Genomic DNA, 25,400 nt, shown 5'->3' on the forward strand with positions numbered 1-25,400 from the left:
AGAAAAAGGGATGTTGGTTGATTGGAACATGGATGGAGCTAAATACATTGCAGTCCTACTATGTGAGATACAAAAAGGAATCAAGAACTTGACTCTCCTCATCCACTATCACTGAGGTTGAGCAATTTTTCAAAGAGAGTGGGCAAAATGTCCGGTTTTTGAATGTGCAATGCTGGTAGAAGCATACCCTAAAAGACTTAGAGCTGCAATTGCAGCAGAATACATTTCTAGAAAGTATAAACTCAGAACAACCACTGAATTCAAGTGAACATCACACCTTGTAGATTTGTTTCTGGAAAGCAGGCATTATTTTATTTCACCTTTACAATCCTGCACTACTTTGTGTTAGTCTGTCCTGTGAAATCCTAATAAACACACTGGTATGTGCTTGTAAAATGACAAACTACAACAGTTCAATGGGGTATTGATATTAGCGCAGGTCGCCATAAGCATGATTGTGCCCATGAAGCTTTAGAAGTTAAAAACTTGACGATGAGCAAACTAAAACAACAAGCGTCCCAGCAAGCAGAAATAGTTGCACATGCAGTGGATGTAATCTATTTAGCTGGTTCTCTGCCATGCTTGGATTCATAAACCGCTTGGATTAAATTCAGAGAGAGGGGGAACTACAAACAGATTAAACCAGAACAGAGCTTCTTCGCTGTTTTTTTCCTTTAAGCTAAACGGACAGACGAGCAGCTAAACCATAAAATGAACAGACTTTGTGAAGCAAGTAAATGTTCTTTACATGGTAACAATCACACGACATTAGAAGTATGTGATAGTTTATTATCTGGGCTCTGTGTTTTGAAGTGTTGGTTGAATAAAATAAAAATGGAAAGTTGTAATGTAAGGGGATATCAGCGTAATGATGTTCATAGACATCATATACGTAGACTCCTCGTTGGGCGGGTTCTGCCTATGCTGCGGATGCGTCAGAGCGTCCGCCATGTTGAATGTGGCAAATCTGCTGTTAGACTCAGACAGTTAAACAGTATCAGAGGGACTTTAATCTCAAAATATACTTTCTATTTGTAATATTTTTATTTTTGTGATATTACAAGTTTATTTTCGTATCCCTTTGGCTTCATTCTCCTGACTTTATTCTCGTAAAGAATTAAAATAATTATTAGAATCTAACCGGGCCCTATTACTCCAGGACTTACATAGTTCTACAAATTGTGACTATACTGCAAATGATCCCCCTTAATTCTCATAATAAGACAATTTTCTCATAATATTACCACTGTTGTCTCTTTTTTTTACTTTATTCTACGATGTTTTCCTCATGTTAGTAATTTTATCTCTTTAATACCCCCAAAAACTCTGTTGCTAATCTATGTCTATACCAGATCTTTTGGATTTTTATATTCATATATTTCTGTCCCTCTCTCTGTCTGTCTCTGTCTGTCTGTCTCTCTCTCTGTCTTTCTCTCTCTCTCTCTCTCTCTCTCTCTCTCTCTCTCTCTCTCTCTCTATATATATATATATATATATATATATATATATATATATATATATATATATATATATATATATATATATATATATATATAGGGTATATATATATATATATAAATGTGTGTGTAAGCTCCATCTATATCTTTCTATCTGAATACTTAAAATATATATACAGTGAACATAGACGTTTACTACATTCTGCCACATACAATATGGCGGTGACATTGACATGCAAACTTGCGCCCAATGAGGTGTATTTATGTCTGTGGTTACATATAAAAAAAGCAGACCTTTACACCAGTGCTTCTCAAATAGTGGGGGGCGCTCTCTAGGGGTGTGCGAAGGCACTGCAGGGGGCGCAAGAAAAGCCTTGCCTTGTTTTATCCAGAAAATACAGGCCTGCCAAATGTGACAACAGCACCCCCTGCTGTTTGGTCTGTACCTGCAGTCAGTTAGTATGACGAATACTATTTATAAACCTAAAAAAGTACAACATTTATTGCAGCTGAAGTGTATCTTTAATATAATGGCTTATAATATTAAATATTATAAGCCAAATATTATTTTTGCCATATGAGATTCATAGCTAGTTACAAAGTACGAGTCGAGCTAAAAGCCATTTATATTTTTGTTAATATCAGGGTTTCCCTGAGAAAATCTTGGTGTGTTACGCGAGGTACGCGCAGAACCGAGGACCAGTGTGGGTGGGGGGGACCACCACAACCCGACCTACCCGCTCCTAACCCCCCACCCCAATCCCAGCCCAGACGACCACACGGGCCCAACCACCCTGAGATTGGCCAACATGAACCGAACGGGCCTACCAACCAGAGCCCACCCCACAAACCCTGAGTTTCTACCTCCCCCACGCCTTGCCCTCCGTACGGCAGCTTAAAACAGAAAACAATAAAAGTTACATTTTTCACCCATTTTGTTGGGATGGGGGTGCTGAAAATTGTTCCTTCTTCAAAGGGGGTGCAACAGAAAACATTTGAGAACCACTGCTTTAGACTATTTACAGACTGTGTACCATTTCATGCTGCCAATACTTTCTTGCATTCAGTGTAGGTTTTTTCCCCCCATAAGTTGTTGTGGAACCCACTTGGTCCCAAGCAGCGCCTACAACAACCAGGCAACTTAATCACACAGTCACGACCATGAAAAAGAGGCTTAACCAATCACATCGCTGACATCTTGACAAACTGAGTCTAATGAACGTAAAAAATATCGTTTTGCAACCTAAAACTTAACTTTAAATGCTGATACGGTAGGGGTCCTCAGCAACCTTTTGGTTCAGCTCAGCTTGGCCTTCAGTAATTTGTGGACCGCCCTGTGGGAATTGAACCTGTCTGGGGCTAAATGGCCTTTCATTGGTCGACGGGTCAACGTGTGGCACTCCTAAAACTGAATCATGTCAAATTAAAAGCGAAGCCGTTTCTCAAGGAGGTCCCACTGTGTAGTGATGAATGATCGCCTCCATTCTTTGTTTCCTTTGAAGGAATTTAGTTTCACTATTAATTATTTTACTCTATTGGTCTTAATTAGTGCATTTTTAATGTATGTTTTTTGCTACGAATTTCCATAACCAAACTAGGCGTTGCAAAGTAGTTTAGATTATAAAGGTTGGAGTGTACTATATTTGTTCACTCTTAAAACTGTCCCTATACAAATAAGCCAATAAAGTAAACTGTGGTAGAGAGGACTCTTCAGCTAAATATCCTCACTAATAAGCGAGGTAAATCCACACGCAGCCCCTTGGTAGAGACCTAGCTAGAAGGTCCCCTGTTAGGTGTAACTACATCTTCTTTGCTCTGGAAGTTGACTCCTCCGCTCGATTAAGGCACTCAGAGGTAGACAGTGGTCGTGTGTTACACTTTCCAATGTACAACTTAGAAAAGCAAATGCTTTACTCCAACTGAGACTATAAAGTTGACAAACCTTTCGAATGCAATGATCTGCAGCTCCGTTGTCTTTAAAACCAGTTTTTTTTAAATGTATCAAGCATTATCCCATTAGACGTCAATTTACAACCTCGTCGGTTTTTCTCTTCTCTGGTCTGAGTCTTGCTGCAAGAAAAATTCACAAATCATTTTTTTGCTGATGACTGAAAATGTTCAGTTCTCACATTTCTCTTCAACTTGGAGTAGAAATCGTTGTAACTGCAGAAAGTAGGCTTGGGTGACCTTTAAACTCTCTAGCGCGAGTAGGATGATGAAGAGAAGAATGTGGGTGTTCAGAAATCTGCCTTTTTTTGTGTTTTAAGAACTTCAACGTAGCATCTATCTACCAAATTGGCTTTAGACTGGCGTTTCTGGTCAGTTGCGGCCAGTGACGTGCTTCTTCTCATGTCCTGTGACAGCATTTTGTATCGATGGCAACTTGACATTACCCGAGTGTGAGATGTGTTCAGTTCTGCTCCCTCCATCTTGTCTCCTCAAGGTCACCGAGCCCGCATCTGTATCTGTTTATGTCTTACATCGCCATGGATACAGTAATTGACTAGCATATCCGCAGTACGCAAGTGTTTTTTGATGCACGTCTCTTGACGCGCAGGATTTTGATCCTCCACCTGTTCTCCCTGCACAGCAACGAGCTCCACTCGGCTGGAGGATCTGAGCTATCTGGAGAACCAAAGGGCTGCGGGGCACCGGGGCTCGGTCCGAAAGCACAACACAGCCGGACGCGCGTGCGATGACCCCAAAGGTAGTTCACCGTTTTCGCCTCGGGGTAGTTCTCTCTCAGTTTTTCCCCGCTCGGTAGGTGTGAACTCTGTCCTCTGGTGTGCAGGGAGACTGGTGGCGTTCAAACAAACGGACATAATGCTGAAACCGCTGCTGTTCGAAGTGCCCGGGGTCACCGCAGAGACGCCTTTCGTCGGCCGGGACTGGCTCTTCGCTCGGCTGGAGGAGGTCTTGAGGAAAAGCAGCAGCTGCGAGGGCCGCGGCGCCGTCATCGTGGGCAATGCCGGATCCGGCAAGACCGCCATCATCTGGCGGCTGGTGACGCTCAGCTGCCACGGGATGCGGACGTCGCAGGGGGGACCCAGCGACCCCCACAGCCCCAAAGCCTCCCCTAAATGTGAGATTCGCCGAACCCGTATATATTATGCTCCAGTGAAGTCAAATTCTTCTAAATTTTTGGGAGAGAGGAAAAAGAAAAAGTTTTTGAGAAGTAGTTAGTAACTGGGTCACACAATCTTCTTTCAAGTTCTCCCCTGAGGTTTGTCTGCTGATTGCAGTTTTGTAAGGAGAGGGAGATTGCTTTTTTTTTTTTCCTCCTTTCTTCCTCCTCCCATGAGTGACACTGAAACTGTTGTTTTGGCTGAAAAATACAAAGACGAACCTCTCGCGCAAGTGGATTGTGCACATAGCCGCATGCTGTGACGCGCTGGAATATTTCTGAAGAAGTTATTGTGAAGATGGCGTTATAAAAACAGGAAGGGACAAATTCCGATTTTTTTCCCCCTTAATGTGACAAGCTTTCAGGCCTGAGTATTGTCAGATTAAAGGATAAAAGCAAAGGAGCATGGAAAAGGCCGGGTTGCATTCATTTTTCAGCGCTGTTGCATTATTTACTAATATCTCTACTGTACTGTTGTCATTTCATCTTAAGTTAGACAAAGGATATATCAGGGCATGGGAGCAGTACCAGGGCACAGCGTTCTAGATTTGATGATTAAACCTTTTTTTTTTTCTTGATTTTCTTATTTCTGATCTATTGATTACTTTCAGCACTCTGACTTCCTAATTGTTTGTTTAGTATTTATCTGACTGATTTCATTTGCATCTGCTCTGCATTTCTTGACGTTGGCATTGGGCTCGTTGTAGCCGCAGACAGGCAGGGGAAAGCAGCCTCCAACCAGAGCTCTGCTGCAGGAACGAGTGACAATGCGGGACAGAGGAAGGAGGCTGTGAGATGCCTAGCTGCCAAGGTAAGAGCAAAACCACGCATACGCATTCACATTTTCCGGGATTTCCTCGAATAAATCAAAGGTTCCTCTTAATTTCTCACAAATCTGACTTTAAAGCCCAGCTGGTGGGTTTAAATAGAAAGATTATATCAGATTTAAACCAAGCTTATTCTTTTATTCTACAGTTTTATAGAATAGAAAGCAATGATTACTCAAATCAGCAATAAATATGTAAGCAAAAATGAAAACATTTAAAAAAAATATTTAATTTTAAGCATTGATTTCAAAAGATCTGTAAACTTAGGGCAAGAAAAGTTGTGTCACCTTATTAAAGCCTTCAGACACAAGCGCTGAACATTTAAACCGGGTCCTGAAATAGACGGGACACCAGTGAAGGGAACCAGAGGTGATACAATCTTGCCTTTTCTTTCCACCTGGAAGGGACCGATATGAATAAAAATTCAGATCCCCATAAGCCTGTCCTTGTTGGGCAAGAATAGAGAAATTTGCCACTTCAGTACAGGCTGCAAGGACTAAAAAGCTCTTGCTGCAAAGGGCATTTCATGCTTTACAAGAAGTGAAGTGCAGAACACCCAAACATCGTCGGACTCCACTTCATATTCTCGAACATCCCGCGAAGGGGAAACGTTCTTCCCGGAATAATCTATTTATCAAGAACAAGATGTAGGAACTCCCGAACCATTAGAGGAAAAAACACATTTCTGTGTTCTTGCTGGGTACGTATTGGCCTTCAGCAATCACAGATTAAGAGTGATGAATACAGAGTTAAGAGTTACAAAGCTGACTTGAAGCCATTTGGCTTTGCTCAGGAGTCCTGGCTGAAGAAAGCTCATCATGACAGTGGAGGGGATAATAATAACGATGCAAGATGGATGACAGTAAGAATTTAATAGGCCAATAACAGTGTCATAACCACATTGGGGATTTTATGGTCCCAATAAAGGACTAATAATAATATTTTAATATTTTTTCTGCATTCTCACAGCCACTGCTCCAATGTGAAGCTGAATCCCTGAGACTGATATCTCAGGATAATCAATGGAAACAGGAGTAAACATTTTACTTGATCACTCATATTAAATGCGTTTTTAAATGAATGGTAATACTTCCTCTTTTTTGTGGAATAACTTAAATCCCATGAGTGCATGACTTGGCTTCTCATTCAAATAATCTATTCAATTGACACAAGAAGCTAATAAAAAGACATTATAAATGAGAGAACCCTGACTAAGCATGGGAAAAGGGGAAAAGATGTGCAGAAACGTGCAGTAAACAGAGATAGCGATGAGAAAACACTATTATGTCCATGATGAGAATGAGGAGACACTGAACAATCATAGATGTTAAAATCCTGATAAGAGTTCTAAAGCTAAAATCACACAAGCATAACAAATAAAAAAGAAGCAACCTGAAATCTATTTTCAATAAAACAAAATATTTCAAAGCAATCTATGGAGCTAAACCAAAAGTGCAGTAAATTTACAAATGATCAAGGTAAAATAAAATTAGCAATGAATAATCTTAGTAAAGGTCAGCTAAAAGCTGCTGTTCTTACTTAGGATTTTAGCCGACCATAACATACCCCCTTTATTTCTAAAGCACATTAAAATAACTAAGGGCATCAAAGTGCTGCACACACAGTGGAAAATAACATTAAAATAATATGGAAGTAAAACACAGACAGACTAAAATAGAAAAATCAGATAGTTAAAAACCATTATAATAGTTGCAATTTGTTAAAAGTAGTTAAAAATATGTTTTTAAATGATCGAAAGTCCTTTTTTCAGAAGTACTGAGGGATGTGGTTGGCTTGTGAAATCTGGATAAATGGGAGGGATTCAACCATTAAGAACTTATAAGAACTCATTAAAGCACATTATAATCAGTTTAAAATGTTCAAGAGATCAAAAAGAGGGGACCTCAAAATAACTGGGATAACTGGGACCATGGAGATAGATTCAGTCGTAGTTGTAGAGGGGAGGTAATCTTTTGGGCAGCCCAGAAAACCCAGAGCTTGCAGTAACTTATTCTGGAAAGTCATATAAACGTGCGTATTAAACGCTCTGCCTTGAACTTCCAGAGAAATATTCAAACTGCGTGTTCATCAAGTCACAATATGCATTAATGGCAACGCTTTCAATGTGAGAGAAGAATCCTAAGTTATGGCCAAATGTAACACAGAGATCATTCCTTTAAGGGTTCATCTGGAGACTTTGGGAACTGACTTTAAGTCTCCTTCTCTTCACTGTGCACCAATAAGCCAAAAGAATATATAATTTTATGATATGATATAATTAACTTTATTGTCCCAATTGAAATTTGTCTTGGGTACAGACTCTGGCTGCCAAACTATAGTCCAAACTATGTGTCACACTGCATTCACACATAAAAACACTACTATAGAAATTCCATTGTAAGAAAATAAATAAATACATAAAGAAGCATGTTACATTACATTCACAATAAAAAAGTCTAAAAACCCTTATTTAAAAAAATCTGTTATAAGACATAATGGATACATAAAAAAGCATGCCAGTTTTGTGTAAAATTTTGGATACCAGTGCCTGTTCCACTATTTACTGTTTGATTTGTTTGTTGCTTTAATGCAAAGAGGAACAAATGAGTTCTCACAGCGGTTCAGTCTACAGGCAGGGACTCTAAGACGTCGACCAATGAAAGTGCAAAGACATTATAATGTTTTATTATTTTGAAATGAACAACTTGACTTGATTTCACCGTTTCTGCTAAACGACGCTCTGCCTCGACAGCACAGGCATTTGTTTATTTCTGTTTTTTTTTTTTTTTTCATTCAGAGGTTTGTGAAACTGTTGCTTTGACCCCTGGAGCTACACGCATCAAACCTTGCCACTGCACAAGTTAAACTAGATATCAGTGCTGGACCCAAACCGACGCTCTGACCCCGAATAGTCCCTGTCGCCAAGAGAAAAAAAAAGGAAAAAAAAAACAAACATACATTCGGTCCACATGGGAACGCACAGCCACACACATACATTATCCCAATAACACGGGTTATTCATGCTGTTGCTGAGCAGACTGCTGACTCACCTGCAGCTCCACCAGATGAAAGGAAGAAATCATTCATATCACTGGAATGCCCCCGGAGCCTTTTCTTTGAGAGCCCTGTTTGTTTGCAATGCTCCCACCATTTATTTTACTTTTATGCATATAACAATAAAAATGAGCCATTGTAAACCGTACTCCAGGGATCCATATGAGTGTATCCGGCATTTTACGGCGAGCTGACGGGGGGGGGATCAGTCGTGAAAGACATACATTTAACGGCGGCGCATCCGTTTTGCCGGGGCTTTCATGCTTGTTTTGCGTTCAAAGAGTGGCGTGGCGGCACGTTTGTGACACTAATGTCAGCGTGCCGGTCTCTCCGTTTCTGGGCACATGTAGAACACGCTTGCTGAGCGCATTGCATGGATGACATAGAAGCTTCTAAATTTACTAACTTGGCCTCAATAAGAGTTTCCATGGGAACTAGTGAGACTGCGTGTGATCGCGAGGATGTTTGCTCAAAAGCGAAATCTTTGATGATGTTATATGTGGACTACCCATATCTCATTTCTTGGACCGGTGAAAATGGAAGAGCTGGAATATTTACTTATGCAGCAAAAAAAAAAAAGAAGAAGAAGAAGAAAAGAAACGGCGCTTATAAACGCTTAACCTTTTCTAGCCTCATCATCAGCAGTGCTTCAACGTTTGATTTCATTCTTCTCATACTTTACTTTTTTTTTTTTTCCTGATCCCATGCCGGCATAAAACAACTGTTTGTTTGCTCCGGCTGTTTGTTTGTTTGTTAGAGGAATCCTGCATTAATCTGCCGGATGCAGCTCTGGTTGAGGTTCACAAACAAAACTACATTATGACTCATCTAGCCAGCCTTATAGCTTTGTGTTATTTCATTACCACTTTTATATCGCGTCTTGGAGGTTAATTGGCCCCGCGCGTGTGTATTTCTAAAGGCATATAAACAGATGCTGCAGATTATACGGCGGCGTTGTTTTCACGCCTCCAATTTAAAAGCAAAAGCAGTCGCTGGGAATTATTGCGACGTGGGCAGAAAACTTGTAAAAAAAACAATTTGATGAGATTCAGTTTTGGTATTAGATCATAAATGCTGAAAATACCATTGTAACAGCAGAAATGTAGAAAATAACCAGTGCAATTATTGCACATAATGAGAATAAATATAGATATATTTATGCAAGAACAGATTTCTATATTCCTTATGTTACGACTGTTGTCATTAATATGATATCAAAGGTGCAAACTGGACTGGAGACGTTGTAAGCTTCCCGTGATTCCTAATAAAACAGTCCGTCTTACTTTGCTGACATGATCAATAACTTATACCCATCAGGTTGGATGCAGCAAAAGCAGAATATTTTAGGTTTGATCCCCCAAGATAGGTTATTCCCCCCTTCTTTGTTTATGCTAAATATATCAGTAGGCTTAAAAATTAGGACAATTATTCTGCACTTCCAGGAACATTCTTGATGAAGTCCTTCCCTGAACAACTCTTGAGCGTACCAAAGGTATAACGCTCATTTTTGAATGCAAGCCGAAACAGAAAAAACTATTTATTAGTTATCCTTGAAATGTAGGCGAAGACAGACAACTGAATGAAATATTCAGACATCCAGCAAACTCTGTCCCTCCGGCGGTCTTACGTTTTACATCATGCTTTTTCTCAGTAGCTTCTTTTCTTTGCACTTCTGATCATCTTTTCATTCATAAGTTCTTCAGCTTTTTGTTGCTTATTTTGTGGATAAATCATCATCATCATCACCCATCCTCCTCCCATTTTTTTCGTTCTAGGTTTACAGCTTGCTCTGTTTTTCCAGTAAATACCGCCGGATGCGCTAATCAGCTATTATGTAAAAAAGGCCGTTCAGTCCGTGCCCCTCAGCTTTACTTCTTCTGTTTTCCTCCGGCAGGTTGTAGCCTACCACCTCTGCCAGGCGGACAACACCTACACCTGCCTGGTCCCAGAGTTTGTGCACAGTGTCGCCGCCCTGCTGACCAGGGCCCCTCAGCTCGCCCCCTACAGGGAACTGCTGGCGCAGGAGCCGCACCTCCAGAATCAGCTCAGCCTGCGTTCCTGTGTTCAAGATCCCATGGCTGCCTTCAGAAAGGGGATCCTGGAGCCTCTAGCCAGCTTACGCAAAGGTACTGAGGAAGGAAACGCGACGCTGCGATCTAAATAACTCTTTTTGGTCTCGTGACGCATCACATTCCAGGTGACCTGAATCTCCTGTGTGAAGCAGGCCGTCATTGCTCCTAGATTATTTTCCCCCGGTTAGGGTCAACGATTAATTCTCATTTAGACGGAGGAACGATGAGCGTTATGTTTGCCCTGGTGAATCATCTGCCTCCCCCAGGATTTCAAGGTCACTAAATACTTTAGAGGGGTCCTCGGATGTTGCGGGCTCATTAGCCGGCTCGGTTTCTCATGATGCAGTTAGTCAGCTAGATGGATGTGTTATTACAGCGAAGGCCCTCCACAGCCTGAGCAGAGGAGTGTTTTGTCTATTTCATCTCTATTAAAGAGGTCAGGGGAGAGAAAAAAAACGGAAAAAAAAAAAAAACGGAGAGGCCCTCGTGTGAGTGAGTGTGGGCTGTCTGGTCCTCGCAGCCTCGTGGAGATGGTTTGACAGCTTCGATAATGTGAAACATGATGGATACGTCGTGTATCGAGTCAGTTAACAACAATGGCCTCTAGCCTCTTTCAGCTGAAGATCTATCAACCATTTACCCTTTTTCTCATTACACCCTGTGCCGTTAGAGAGGGATGCATCCATCGTATCAATATCTCGTTCATTTAAATGGGGAGCAACATCGTGCATCACTCTCCCTCTCCCGTTTTCAGAGCGACGGCTACCCGAGGAGGACTACATCATACTGGTCGACAGTCTTAACGAAGCGGAGTTTCACAAGCCGGACTACGGGGACACAGTCGCCACCTTCATCACCAAGATCGTGTCCAAGTTCCCCCACTGGCTGAAGCTGGTGGTGACGGTCAGGACGGGCCTGGTGGTGAGTTTGTGTGCGGTGGATAAAGTCAGCAGCATGCGATGGCTCTGTTCTATTTTGCTCCTCTGAATTACGCCCGAAAACATCCGAAGACACGTGAAACTGTCGCCGGTCCAGACTCTGCGTGACAATCCTGCTTCTCCTCCTGTGTTTCAGCCGCTGTCACGGACTGTCATATCACAAAGTCGAGTCTTATGAAAAAGTAATAATGCACTCCGAGGTGACACCCGCTCTTTAAGGTTGATATTACTCACCGCGCACATAAGCTGGGAAGGTTTCTTTGCCTCCTACATCTGCGGTTTCCCGTTTCCCCCACCCACCAGGTCCCACTCTGTGGTCAGAATAAACTTGGACAAGTAAAAATAGCTTCTTCTTCTTCTTATTTTATCATAGAGGTGTCCTGCCAAAATCTTTATATTTAGCACGCTTGATAGTATTTCACACGGATCGCTATCCACGGCTAGTTTTTCCTGACGAAATAAGGAACTTAATAGTGTTGGACAGAAACGGTTAATTTGAACAATAAAAAAAGCAAAAGAAACAGAGAAAAAGGTAACATTTATAATCAACAGAGATTTCAGACTATTCACAGCTAAGCAGCTTATTGTTCTGTTTGAAACGGCGCAGGTAGAGCCATAAACTTATTAAATGGTCCTTCATTTCAGCTGCTGTTAGACTCAATAATCTTATCTGCTCACAACAGATTTAATAAGTGTTTACAGAGATGTGGATGGTTGCACAGGTTCTTGATTTGATCAGGAATCGTTTACACTGAACCTCACATGCCGATGTCCATTTGCACACGCTTTAACTACTCTGAGCTGCTTGCTTGAGCATTTTGCATAGTTTTCTCACATCGTTCTGTATATCGGCTGCCGTCCTTCCGCTGTTTAACCTGAATGTTGCATTTTTTTTGTCTGAATGCGCTGTATTATCAATTAATAACTGCACAATACTTTCTTTTTTTTCCCCTTTCTGCTAAGTTAATTCTGGTTTGCTTATGTAGTTTCCTAATTAATGAAGCCATAAGCTTGACGCTCTTCTTTTCCCCTCTGTAATCCACTTCTTGGCTAAAAATAACCAAACAGGATCCTCTTTGTTAGGTTCAACGATTTACTTGAAAAATATAAACGACACAGGAATGAAATATCCAGCAAAAATAAAACAATAAAAGAAGTTTAGGAGAAATGTGAACGAGGTCAAAAAACTGTGTGGCTCCACCCCAATTGCCTGACTAACCTGAAGCCGAAGCCACACCCCTAATACTCCAGAAACTCATTAATGCGCAACTAATATGTACATTTGTTCCTTACACATGAGAACCTTTTACTTACTTGTATATAAATTGTAACTTATGAATAATCCTTTTTATCTTAACTTAAACAGAATTTAGGCTCCTACAGCTTATTTTGACTTAGCTTGTTATTCATATTAATCTAGTTTGCAACTCTGTCGATGTGTTTTATGCCACTGTCACGCTGAAATTTCCCTATTGTGGGACAATAAAGGTATTTATCTTCTATTTTATTCTATTCTAAATCCAAACCCTGTACCTCAAAATCAAAACTGTCCTTGTCTTAACAGCTATATTATATGTTAAAATAGGTTATTTATAATAGGTTAGTTATAAAGTATACTATTTTTCACATACATACATACATACATACATACATACATACATACATACATACATACATACATACATACATACATACATACATACATACATACATACATACCATTTTTAGTGAAATATTCTTAAATGTTTTTATTTGGACATTGCTGTATTTCTACGCTGAGACTATTCCTCAGTTTCGCTCTGCGCTCAAATGAGCATTCAACACTTCTGTGAGTACGTCGCCTCTTCTCTGTTAAGCAAATCCATTCTGCACCTGTCAGCTAAATAAATGCCAAACAGTTGTTGGGGGGGAAAAAAAAGGAGAAAAGATTTTTTTTTCCACATTACTCACACTGACGACGAGGCTGTCTCCAAATGTAGTTGTTTCTGCGCTTCCCTCCAGAGATACTCAATGCTGATTACCTCAAAATGACAAATAATCGTCCCACCGTCATTTCTCACCTTGTTGAAAGGAAACGCGCTTTATTCCACGGCTGTCTAGCAAAGAAAAGGCAGGCTTAGATGGAATCTGCTGATAGTTTTTTTTTATTATTATTATTTCCCACACAGAATTTACAAATTGCTCCACATCATTTGCAGATTTTACTGTGAATGCTTTTTTTTTTTTAGTTGTATTGAGTGAAATCTTGTTAAATGATGCAGACCTTTGCGTGCGTAACATTCTCCAAATATTTCCTAGTTAAATCAGCACTGACTACATCATTTAGCTGCTGACTAATGTCTCAACATTGTGTTGAATCTGTGCATTTTCTACTCCTGCGCTGCTTAAAATGCCGTATAATGGCACGTTTTTTTTTTTTTTTTTTTTAGCCTCGGTTCTGGGCAGACCTTGGCACCGCCCGCTCTCTGTAGTCTGATGCGTTTTCTCAATCTGGTTGGTAAGCTCACCAAACAGCAGACACATCTGTCCTATACCGAAGCCAAGCCTCCAAATGTTTGCATGGATTACACCCTGAATGGTTGGTAATGCTAGCCGGAGCCTGCTGGGAGTATGGACAGCTCGCCAGATGATTACATAATCAAATTGGAGTTTGGAAGTATATAAACCGCGTTGGGAGTCCTTTTTCACAAGACGCATCAAAAATATGAAAATAAATAAACACAAAAGCTTCACGAGGGGGAAAAAAAAAAATAGAGCTATTATTCATCGTCATCATCCTGCATACACAGGAAGTGAACAACCTTGATATTTCCCAGTGCAGCGAAGGGGGTTAAGTAAAGCACAGTCTGGATGCACTGTGTGTTGCTGAAACTAAATGTCAGTCTTCTTTAAGCGAGGCACTTATTGACTGAGCAACATTTTGTCTGTTCATCATAGCCTGTTTTAGCCAGCACCGAGCAGCTGAAGATGGCAAGAGAGAAGCTGAAATGTGAATCTGAGAGATGCCTGTGAGCAATGGTGGAGCTTGAGTCATTGTCACACTATTTACTGTACTCCTTCCCATGGCTCTGCATGAGTCAGAGACAACAGCATCTGAATAATGGCTCCAGATTTCTGGTGCTTTTATGTTTAGTTGATGTGCCAGAGACGCGCTTCTTCAGAACCGGGGTACGTGCATTAAAGCCTTCCTTCTGTGCAGGAAATCACCACGCTCCTTCCCTTCTCGGGCATCTCTCTGGACATCCTGCCAGACAGCAGTGATCTGGGAGCTGACCTGAGCGACTACATCCATCACCGGGTCAGCGGCAGCAGCCAGATCGCGGCTAATGTTACCACGCCAACGGGCTCCGCTCCTGATCCCCTGCTCCTCAGCAAGTTCAGCAGCAACCTGTCAACCCGGAGCCACGGCTCCATCCTCTACCTTCAGCTGACTCTGGATCTGTTCCACAAGGGCCACCTGACTCTGAAAGGAGGAAACTACCTGGTGGTGCCCGTCTCCCTGTCAGAGGTCAGACATTTGTGTTTATCTCCGGACGCGGCCTTTGCAAAAGATCAAAAGGCGCCTCACGAAAATTCTCATACCCTTTTAGCTTTTTCCCCCCCCCCCCCATTTAGTCTCGTTACAACAGCAAACTTCTGTGTTTTTTTCTCCTTTAATCTCAGTTTTATTTTACAAATTAAAATCTGAAAAGTGTGGCTTACATTTGTATTTTCTCCCCTTATGTTGATAACCCAAAATAAAATGCATAAATCGTTTTGTTGTTTTCAGAAATCGCCTAGTTACTAAATAAACATTTTGTTTGTTAGCGAACAAACCGTATCATAAAGAATAAGGAACACAACAGTCAGGAATTCAGTTCTGACAGTGAAGAAGGGCTAGTCTTTGGAAAAAAAATGACCCAATCAATCACTAGTTGAACTGGATGAAGTAAAGAACATATAGCAGTCCTACTATGTCTGTCTACATAAATTAACAAGTGAGAAAAGGAGGCAACTAATCACAGAAGCCAAATGAAAAGTTACTCTGAAGGAGCTGCCGGGATCCACAGCTCAGGTGGGAAATCTGTTGACATGTCAACTATTATTACTACAGGAACTCCCCATCCCCATTGTAAAACACGGTGGCGGCGCCATTCATGTCTTGCGCAAAAACGAGAAAGCTAGTCAGAGTGGATGGGAAGACGGATGGAGCTAAATGCAGGACAATCCGAGACGAGAATCTGAGACCAGGGCGAACATTCGCCTTCCAGCAGGAAACATACGAAGGAGGGGTTTGGATCAGAGCACATTCAAAGTGTTAGAGTGGCCAAGTGATAGTCCGTACCGAAATCCAGTTCTGAATCTGCAGAAAGACTTTGCACCAAATGGTCTTTATCCAGTCAGACTGAGTTTGGCCGGTTTCATGCAGAATAATGAGCAAAAATCCTCTAGACTTGTAAAGTTGATGGAGATCTAACCCAAAAGAGCAGGGTAAATGTACACCACGCTTTCTAGATTTGTATTTGTATTAGTCTATTCCACAAAAAAAAAATTTTTTTTTTAACATGTTGTGGTGACAAAGTGTGAAAAACTTCTAGGGGTATCCTTTCAAAAAGGATACAACCCACAGACGTGGACGGATGTTTGCTTTCACGAAGTTCTTGTTTTCTCATGTTCAACGTATAATCCCGTAGAGATAAAGAAGCACGGTTTACTTTGGGTGTATTTTTGGAGCTGCCCTTCTGAAGTTTAATGTCTTAACACTCGTCTGTCACCCCGGCGAGCGGCCTGTCAGAAAATGCCCTGAAGCTGAAGTAATTAGTGTCCACGCACCAATCTCGCAGGCAGTCGGCTTTTGTTCTGGCCTTTTTTCTTTTCCAGAAAGACAGAGAAGAAGCGTACCCCCACGCTGCTCTGATTGTTAAAGATAACGTGACAGAATCAACAACTTTACACAGAATGCCAGAGAGAGCAAACTGCAACAAAGGTAAACAGAAAGGCATTGTGATGCAACACAATCAAGAGTGTGTGGAGAAATCGGGACATCAGCTAATGTGCCGTTGTGCTCGTATATAGGCTTAAAAAAAAAGATTAGGATTTGCTGATTGCGTGATGAATATGGAAAAGAGCAGTGGGTTATTTATGTGTTGATCGGCCTCTTGAACCGCTAGAATAAAAAGTCAGTGGAGATTTTCGTCTAAACGAGGTGGAAATCCTTCTAATTCATCCAGTGTCCATAGCTGTCAAGGCTATAATTGCGGCAAATTAGGTCTAAAATTAAAAGCTTTGTGGACGTCTACTTTGTAAAGATGTTTGCATTCTCCTGAGATCCATAAGCATAATTACATGCTGTCAACGTGGCGCCTCAACTCATAACCTCTCAGGCACTTTTAACGTCCTGCTGAACAAATATGCCGCGCAGAGTTATTGGCACCACCATATGAGATTAATCTCTCTCTCGCTCTCTGATGCATTTCAGCTACAATGACTAATTAACGCTGGACAATTGTCTTTTATCATAAATATGTATTTAGCACAGTCCAAAATAATAGTTTTTCAGAGAGCAGCTTTTATAAATGAATGTGTGTGCATGACTGGAGGAAATCATGTCTCGTTTAATCTAAAAGTCAAACGCATCTTTGTAACAATCGATATGGTCACTTTTCCTACAGCTAAACAAACAAAATGGATTTGTGTTTATTCGCATAGTGTTAAAACTAGTAATGCGCCAAAAAAATGCTTTTGTTTTTTGCCTGTTTATATCAACAGCATGTTGTTTTATGTATTTTTGTTCTAAGTTTGGTAAAAATTAATTGATAAAGGACAGGGATATAAAGTTAGATGCCTAAATAGGGATTTCTTTTATATCCTTTCATTTTCACAACCCTTATCAAGGAGCCTGCATCGTGTTTTGTGCTTTGTTTTAGCTGGATCTGCTATATTTAACTGATGAATTAAGCAAAGCTCATGAAAAAGATTTCTTGTTATCGGTCTCAGAAAGAAAAACATAACTGGGCAAAATTTAATTTGCGGTCCTCAAGGAAAACTGGGAACTGCCATTGTCTGTGGTGGCACCTGATCGGTGCATCTTTTTGGTTAAAACTGCAATATTGTAAAGATATAAACTAAAATGTGTGGGAAAATTCTTTAAGATTCAAAACATGAACTATGCTTTAGAATTTGCTGCAAACCCGCAGCAAATTCACCGTATTATGGTAACGTTCAGGGCTAAAGGAATGCATCCAGAAAGTTTTCACATCTCCGCACTTTTCCAATATTTCTTGTTACAGCCTTTTCTCAAAGTATGTTAAAATCATTGTTCTTCTCAGAACATTTTGCACAGTACCCCACGAAAACAGAGTAATTCATTTAAAATGGCTATCCATCAACCAAGTATGAACAAGCAAAAGTTACAGCCTTTGCCTTGCACTGTTAGCATCAAGCTCAGCCTCGGGTAACTTTGGGTTTGTCTCTACAAGCCTGGCACACCTGGCTTTGGGTATCTTCTGTCCTTCTTCTCTGCAGATCCTCTCGAGCTCAGTCAGAGTGAACGGGCAGCAGCTCTAGACGTAATTTTTAGGTATTTTCAGAGACGTTCAACTGGATTTAAATCAAGACCTGCTGGTTCCTCAACATCCAAAGACTGCTCCTGGACCCAGATGTTTTTATCTTAGCTGTGTACTTTGGGTCATTGTGTGGCTGGATGATGTATCGTCTTCTTAGTCTGAGGTCCAGATCATTCTGGAGCAAGTTTTTTTTGAAGAATATCCACAAATTTCCCTCTAGTGTCCACCCTTAAAGGCTCGCATGGGGCGTCCAAAGTGCAGTCCTGGGGCCATTTGAGGACCTCTGAAGGACTTTATGTGGATGCTGGTAAATAAGTCAGTTCATTGGTTGGTTGATACAGATGCAGTGTAAAAAAAATGTGTGTAACGCTAAAGTTTATTTGACGTAAAGTCTTCCGAGATAGATCCAGAGAAATTAAAATCTGCTCAGAATTAAAAGCATGAGGTACAAAAGAAACAATTAATCTTTGAATAAGCGAGAATTGTTGAACTTGATGTCGAAAATACACAAAAGCTTTCTGGACGAAAAGAATAGAAAACTAAACTTTACGGGCATTGGATCCTGTTTTTTTTTTTTTTTGTTGTTGTTGTTGTTGCCTTTTAAACAGAAAACTCCCAAAATCCTTTATGTGTTTCAGCTCAACACGGGTCCCTTTCCTAAAGACATCAGACCACTTTGTTGTAGTTTGATCAAAATATTGTTTCTTTAGTCTATTGTTCATCAGTTAAAAACAAACAATTTCACAATAAAATAGTTTTGTTTTTTTGTTTTTTTTTTAAGAGAAAGTGTTTTGGCCCCCTATGGTTAAAATCTTGGACACCACTGTTGGAGAGGCCTCCCTGGTCCAACACATCTGAATCTAATGGCTCTACAGCAGACTCCTGTACAACTTGCTGGCATCATTTCTCCGTTTGAATCAGCCTTGCTGCAGCAGGACCACGTCTGAAACAGGACACCGGCCCTTGAGCGTGTCCAACCCCTGCTCTGCGGAGCTAGTGGCCCAGTTTCTGCCGCAGAACAACGTCCTCATCAGGGTTAGCCGGGCAATGAGCAGTGCTTATTTTTCTTCGTACATGATGCTTCTGATATATTCCAAAAAGTTCTATTCTGGTTTTGAAATCTTTGTTTCTCTTGGTCTGACATCCTGCAAAGTGTGTTGTTGCAAAATCCAAGCGGGCTGCTCTACTGTAACCTGAATAGCTATCAGAGGTTGGGCTTCTGGTTGGTTCCTCTTATCTCCACAGTGAACCCTGTAGCTCAGCCTCAGTGACCACTGCATTCTTGATCACCTCTCTGACTACAAACCTTCTTCTCTACTTACTTGGCAAATAATGGAGACCACAGGGACTTTTGTGACATCCAATTTAGCCCAAATGGCATTTTTAGCCTTTCCCAGATTTGTTCCTGCACACGGTGCAGTTACGGAGCTGCACGCACTGTTTCTTTAAATTCGCTGCGTGGTTTCTGCGCTGATACTCGGCTGACGGCGTGTTCCATGAAAGATTCTTTTTTTATCAGCTGAATTTAGTCACAGGAAAATCTCAAGGATAAGCATCAACGCAGAGGGTGTGAATATTTATGGACCTATTATATTATAATTTCACACTGGAAATAAAACAACAGGAACCCATGTGCAAATGGGTTTTAGAGTCAATTTGTAACGTAAATACATGTGGAGGGAAATCGATCACTGTTAATCTTTACTAAATTGACCGGATGCCCAATATGTTTCTATGCTTTAATGAGATTAATTAATTTTGCTTGACTAGCCATACAATATAGAAATTCCTCTAAACGTTTCTTTCTGTGGTTCTTTAATGTTTATAAATGTCCCAATCTGACTTAGCCATGAAAAAAAATAATAATCCACAGATCCAAGAAACCAGATCGCTGAAAAAGACAAAGCAGCTCAGATCTTTGGGGTAAAATGGAGGCCAGCATGCTGACGAGCTTCTGTTGTTTCCCTCTCGCAGCAGATGCTTTCCTTGGTCCAGATGATCTAATTAGTGTTTACAATGAACCCATATGAGACAAACATCTGACATGTAAGAGTTTTCAAATCAAACGCAGCACTATGCACAAGCGTTATCGCTTCCACCAGCAGAATCTTCCTGCATCAGTCCAAAAACAGTCAGACAGTAATGGGCAGCAATAGTTGTGAGGTAAACGGCTGGAATCACATCGACTTAAAACTTCAAATGTTTTGGAATCTAAAATCGATCCCAGCCTCAATCACTGGCGTTGTCTTTTAGGTGTACCTGCTGATGTGTCGTGTGAGCTTTCCGGATAAGGACGTCTTTGAGCAGGTCCTTCCGGTGCTAAATGTGGCGCTGGCGTCTCTGCACCCACTGACTGATGAGCAAATGTTCAGGGCACTGAACGCAGGCAGTGTGAAGGGGGAGCTGGAGTGGAACGACTTCCAGCAGAGATTAGACAGCCTGGCTGGGTTCATGGTAAGACCCCTGATGTTACTTCATGGAAGAATCTAGAATGATTCAGCCTTCGTCTGGACTGAATGTGGCGTTTAGCGACTTAAATCTTGTAATTTGGAGGGTTTTTAACATTGAGGATTATAGGAGGATAATACTTGATCATAGAATCCTGTATAATTACAAGTGTTTCTAAATATTGTTGTTCTGTGATTGAAGGTTAGACGGAGGGACGGTACTCGGATGCTGTGTCATCCCTCCTTCAGAGAGTGGTTGGTTTGGAGAGCTGACGGTGAAAGCACGGACTTCCTGTGTGACCCTAGGTGAGTGTAAAATCCTTATAACACTTCAGCTGTGGTTGTTTGAGGAGCGAAATGATCAAACCGTCACATGTGTGCATCCACAGGAGCGGCCATGCACTCCTGGCCTTCATGTTCTCCAGGCAGGAGGGAAAGCTGAACCGTCAGCAGACGATGGAACTGGGACACCACATCCTCAAAGCCCACATATTCAAAGTAACGACACATCTCAGCACTTTGTGGTTACCTTTGAGGCTATTACTGGACACACTTACTCTGGTCCTTAGACTGTTTTTAGGAGGGACGGTTTAGTGGGCTGATAAGGAGTCTGTGTAGTACACAATGGTCAGAGTGATGCCAGATTGGGGCATCAGAGATTTATCTCGTAGAGAAATCAAGCTAACTGTGATTCACAGCAGGGCGCATTTAGTTGCAAATAAGCCTCTAAAACTACCCAGAATAAACAAGAGCAGCAGTAGTCTTATATCCATCCAATTTTCATGCAAATCTTGAGCAAAGTCTTCATATTTTGATACAAAAGAAAATGCAAATTATAGATATTTCCATCTACTGGGTTGGAGCGAATTTAACCAGGCTGCAAAAAATGTTTATTGCATGGCTGCAATAAACAGGAAGGAGAGGTTTAAGGACACTTTCACCTTCCATGTTTCCATCTCCCGTGTTGCTCGTTAACTCTTTTTCGCAAAATCCAAAAACCACCTCAAGCGAGCGTAAAAATCTTTTTGCAAAGATTTTTACGCCACCTTTTTTTTTACCTCTTACATCCACCTTTTCTAATGTGATACTTTCAAAAATACGCGTAAAAGAAGCGTTTATGGAAACACAGCTAGTGTGAGTTTATGTATCACGTTGTTTAAATATCGGTGCTTCTTTACTAACTGTGTGCACACAGTTATTGAACCTGTAAACGACTGCTTCATGCATAAGTCCCGGTGTGTAAGAAGCAGTGATATAACATTGAGTTGTTTTAAACTCCCCTGTGTAAACTTCCCCTTTATCCTACAAAATCAGCTCACTTTGACCAGCATCTACTCCAAGGAAGACACTGAATACTCACGATACCTCCACACAACCACATTTAAAAAAAATTAAATGAACTATCCTTTTGACATCAAGCACACATATGAAGATAAGTCATGTAGGTAAACAGCCAGACTTAGTATTGTTCTCTGTGTGTGTGTGTGTGTGTGTGTGTGTGTGTGTGTGTGTGTGTGTGTGTGTGTGTGTGTGTGTGTGTGTGTGTGTGTGTGTGTGTGTGTGTGTGTGTGTGTGAGCGGTTGACGCGCCGTGAACAGCGATCCGGATTGTGCCGTGCAGATCTGCGCAGGTGTTGTCTGACTCTGCGTCTGGTTCTCCTCACACAGGGTCTGAGTAAGAAGACCGGCGTGTCCTCCAGCGTTCTCCAGGCCATGTGGGTGAACTGCAGCACAGATAGTCTGTCAGCTGCTCTGGGCTCCCTGAGGAACCTGTACACCCCCTAACATCAAGGTGACACACGGCAAGGCTATCCATCAACCAAACGTATCCACACGGAAATATATTTTTTTTAATGTCAGGGATTTTTTTTGTTTTTGCTCCTTTTTTTATTATTATTACTTTGCAGGTAAGCCGTTTGCTGATGCTCGGTGGGGCATGTGTGACCTGGTGTACGGAGGTGATAGGACACGCCCCCATCCTGGCCGTCCATGCCCACCTGGGCCACGTGGAGATGGTAGCGTTGCTGCTTGAAATGGGCGCTCCTGTGGACGGCACCACCGGCAGCGGCATGACGCCCCTCTGTCTGGCGGCTGCAGCCGGACACGCCGACATCGTGAGCCTGCTCTGCAAGAAGGGAGCCAAGGTCAGTGTCGTCTCTGTTGATCGTCCTGCGGAGAAATCCCGATTAAATGCCCGCTCTTAAATGTCCGGACCGCTCCGGTTTTACAGTCAGCACAGTTTTGGCGATCTATTCTGGTAGGGAGATGACAGAAAACGGGGGGATGCCTATCTAGGCCAGTGGATTGCAAGCTCCAGCCAGCACTGCAAAAACAAAACTAAAAATAAGTCAAATATTCTTGAAATTAGTGTATTTGTCCTTGATTTGAGCAGGTAAATAAGATGATTTGCCAATGGAATGAGATTTTTTTGCACTTAAAATAGGAACAACTCATCTCCATCATCTTATTTCAGGTGCAGTATATCTAATTATCTTACTTTAGGGGTCAAAATACTCATTCCATTGGCAGATAATCTTATTTAGCCGCTCAAATCAAGGATAAATGCACTAATTCCAAGACAATTTGACTTATTTTTAGCTCCGTTTTTGCAGTGAGGAAAAGGGGGTTGAGAGTCCTTCTGTGTTCCTCCCTGTGCCAGGTGGGGCTTGCTGATAAGAGTGGCCAGTGTGCACTGGTCCATGCTGGGCTGAAGGGCCACGCAGAAATCATCGGCACCTTGCTGGGCCAGGACTGGGGAGCAGATCTCCCCGCCGATCCACAGCAGCCCAACGGCAACGACACCGCGACCGGGAAAACACAGGCGGCCCAGCAGGCGGTCACGGCCGCAGCCAGCGTGGGACACATGCAGGTACGACGCAGATTTAAAAAAAACAATAAAAAAACAAAAAACGCTGATGAAATTCATCTGTATGTGGATCACGGTGCGGAAGATTGTCTTCGAAGCTGGTTATTTTCTCTTGTTCGAGCTCCGCTGGTGCTTTGGTCTGTTTTCAACCCAGCGTGGCGGCGATGGAAGACTGTCAAATTGTGTTATTTTCTTTTTTTTTCTGCAGGTGGTGAAAAGCTTTCTGGACTTGAAAGATGAACAGCTGGCAGTGCAGATGGACGCTCACGACTCACTCTGGGGAGAAACGGGTGCATTTCTTCTATCAGTCACAGAGATTTAGCTTTCTCACCTATTCTGGTCCGTCGGTGTGGTTCTGGAGTCACGCTCAAGGGCTCGCCTCGTACATGTCAGGCTCATCCTAGCTCTTTGCAGTAAATTTGTAAGAAAACCAGAAAAAAAACACCGCGCATCCACATGCCCCTCTCCTAGTTTTATAAATCAGTTTTGCCCTGGCTGATATCAAATGGCCTTATTTTGACTGAAATAAAAGCGCGGAGAAGGATTTTTACAGGATCCGAAAAGCAGCTGTTATTCAATTGTGACACTTTCACCTCCATGCCGGATGCAGATTTCCGTGAGGGCCATTTGTTGGATGAAGCCTGCGTCTGTGCTTACTGCATCATTGCGGTGTAATCGCATTAAAAAGTCCCCTGCAGTCCTGAGATCGAAACTGTGGGTGCATGAAAAAGCCTTGTAAATCATGTATATATGTATCTATATATGAAATCTCAGCATCATTGGGTTACAGGCCATTAGCGCAGGTAACATGGTCAGGCTCAAGTCTTATTACAGAACCAGGCGTCCTGGGTTCTCTAGATTACCCAAGACAGCAGAGCCCAGAGAGCACTTATCGAATGTTGTTGTTTTTATGAGAACATTTTCACTTGTGTGCAGTTAAATCCGAGCTATTTAAAGCAAAGACTGAGCCCGTGTTCATCCATTGTCCCTTGTGACAATGGCTTCTCATTAAGGGCAGCATTATGCTGTGTAATTGACTGGCCTCTGAGGCATGTGGACGCATGAAATATAAATCATTTCCTGTAGGGTTAAATGCATCAACGCCTCACCTTTATCGCAAGCTGCATGCATCAACGCCTCACCTTTATCGCAAGCTGCTCAATTAGCTGCAAGGCCAATAACAAAAAAAAAAAAAGGAACCAGTCTTTGTCACAATAATGCCAGCTGGTTAAGGGGGATGCAAGACTTCCAGAGATTTACTTAAAAAAAAGTTAATCTCAGGAACTTTTTAAGAAAGCTCCAGTTTTGGTTAGAACTTTAGATACTTTCTTGTTAGAAATTTTGAACACAGTTCTTCTCAGAAATGCTAGAGTTCATTTAAAATGCTTGGGTGAGCTCAGAGCTCAGATGGGTGTTTTGGATCATTGCCCTTTTGGAAACAACCAGCTGTGCTCAAAAACTCCCAGAGGAAGTTGAAGAAGTTAGGAATAGCAGTCCTTCCTGATCTGTATGCATTTCCTAGCTCTTGTGAAGCACTTTTCTAAAATGCTATACCTTCAAATGTGCTATATAGTAAATAAAGTTATTTTTTACTTGCTTACACATTTAATCCACCATGTGCAATGACCGATAACACAGAGAGCAAATCAGCTCCACAGCATGATTCTGCCACCACCATGCTTGGAAGTTGGTGGTATGTTGTTATATCGTAATGTCTTTCCATGACCCCTCCAAACCTCTTTCTTGCCTTTGCTGCCAAACACCTTCATTTTTTTTCTGATCGGACTACAAAGTTAATCTTCAAGGTGTCGGTTTGAGACAAGGGGCTTATATACCGCCGATGCTGCAGTCAGTCTGCTGGTTCTTAAAACCTGAATCCAAAAAGTAGTATTTTTTTTTAGCAATTCTTTTCAGTTACAAAGACATTTTCCTTTTTCAAATTTTCTTTTTCCATATTCCAAATTATTTTTTAGTTAACTTTTTTTTTGTAGTTACAGAAATTTTTTTTTGAACAAACCTATTGGCCCCAATTTAGCTCATTACAAATGACAAGGAGCCAAGAACAGACATT

At 41.6% G+C, this 25,400-nt stretch overlaps 1 protein-coding gene across 1 annotated transcript in view; it reads left to right on the plus strand.

Annotated features, from left to right (window-relative positions):
- LOC105934433 (protein TANC1) overlaps positions 1-25,400 on the plus strand; it is a 50,510-nt gene that overhangs the window by 15,544 nt on the left and 9,566 nt on the right. The window contains exons 7-19 of the mRNA XM_036136085.1: positions 4,048-4,164; positions 4,249-4,539; positions 5,289-5,392; positions 10,357-10,588; positions 11,289-11,455; positions 14,672-14,980; positions 20,271-20,471; positions 20,667-20,770; positions 20,854-20,962; positions 22,132-22,246; positions 22,363-22,607; positions 23,123-23,332; positions 23,538-23,619. Coding sequence (XP_035991978.1) covers positions 4,048-4,164; positions 4,249-4,539; positions 5,289-5,392; positions 10,357-10,588; positions 11,289-11,455; positions 14,672-14,980; positions 20,271-20,471; positions 20,667-20,770; positions 20,854-20,962; positions 22,132-22,246; positions 22,363-22,607; positions 23,123-23,332; positions 23,538-23,619 — 2,286 coding nt within the window. The remainder of the gene's footprint in view (positions 1-4,047; positions 4,165-4,248; positions 4,540-5,288; positions 5,393-10,356; positions 10,589-11,288; positions 11,456-14,671; positions 14,981-20,270; positions 20,472-20,666; positions 20,771-20,853; positions 20,963-22,131; positions 22,247-22,362; positions 22,608-23,122; positions 23,333-23,537; positions 23,620-25,400) is intronic.

The sequence above is a fragment of the Fundulus heteroclitus genome, chromosome 4 (genome assembly GCF_011125445.2).
Source record: "Fundulus heteroclitus isolate FHET01 chromosome 4, MU-UCD_Fhet_4.1, whole genome shotgun sequence".
Classification (NCBI taxonomy): Eukaryota; Metazoa; Chordata; class Actinopteri; order Cyprinodontiformes; family Fundulidae; genus Fundulus; species Fundulus heteroclitus.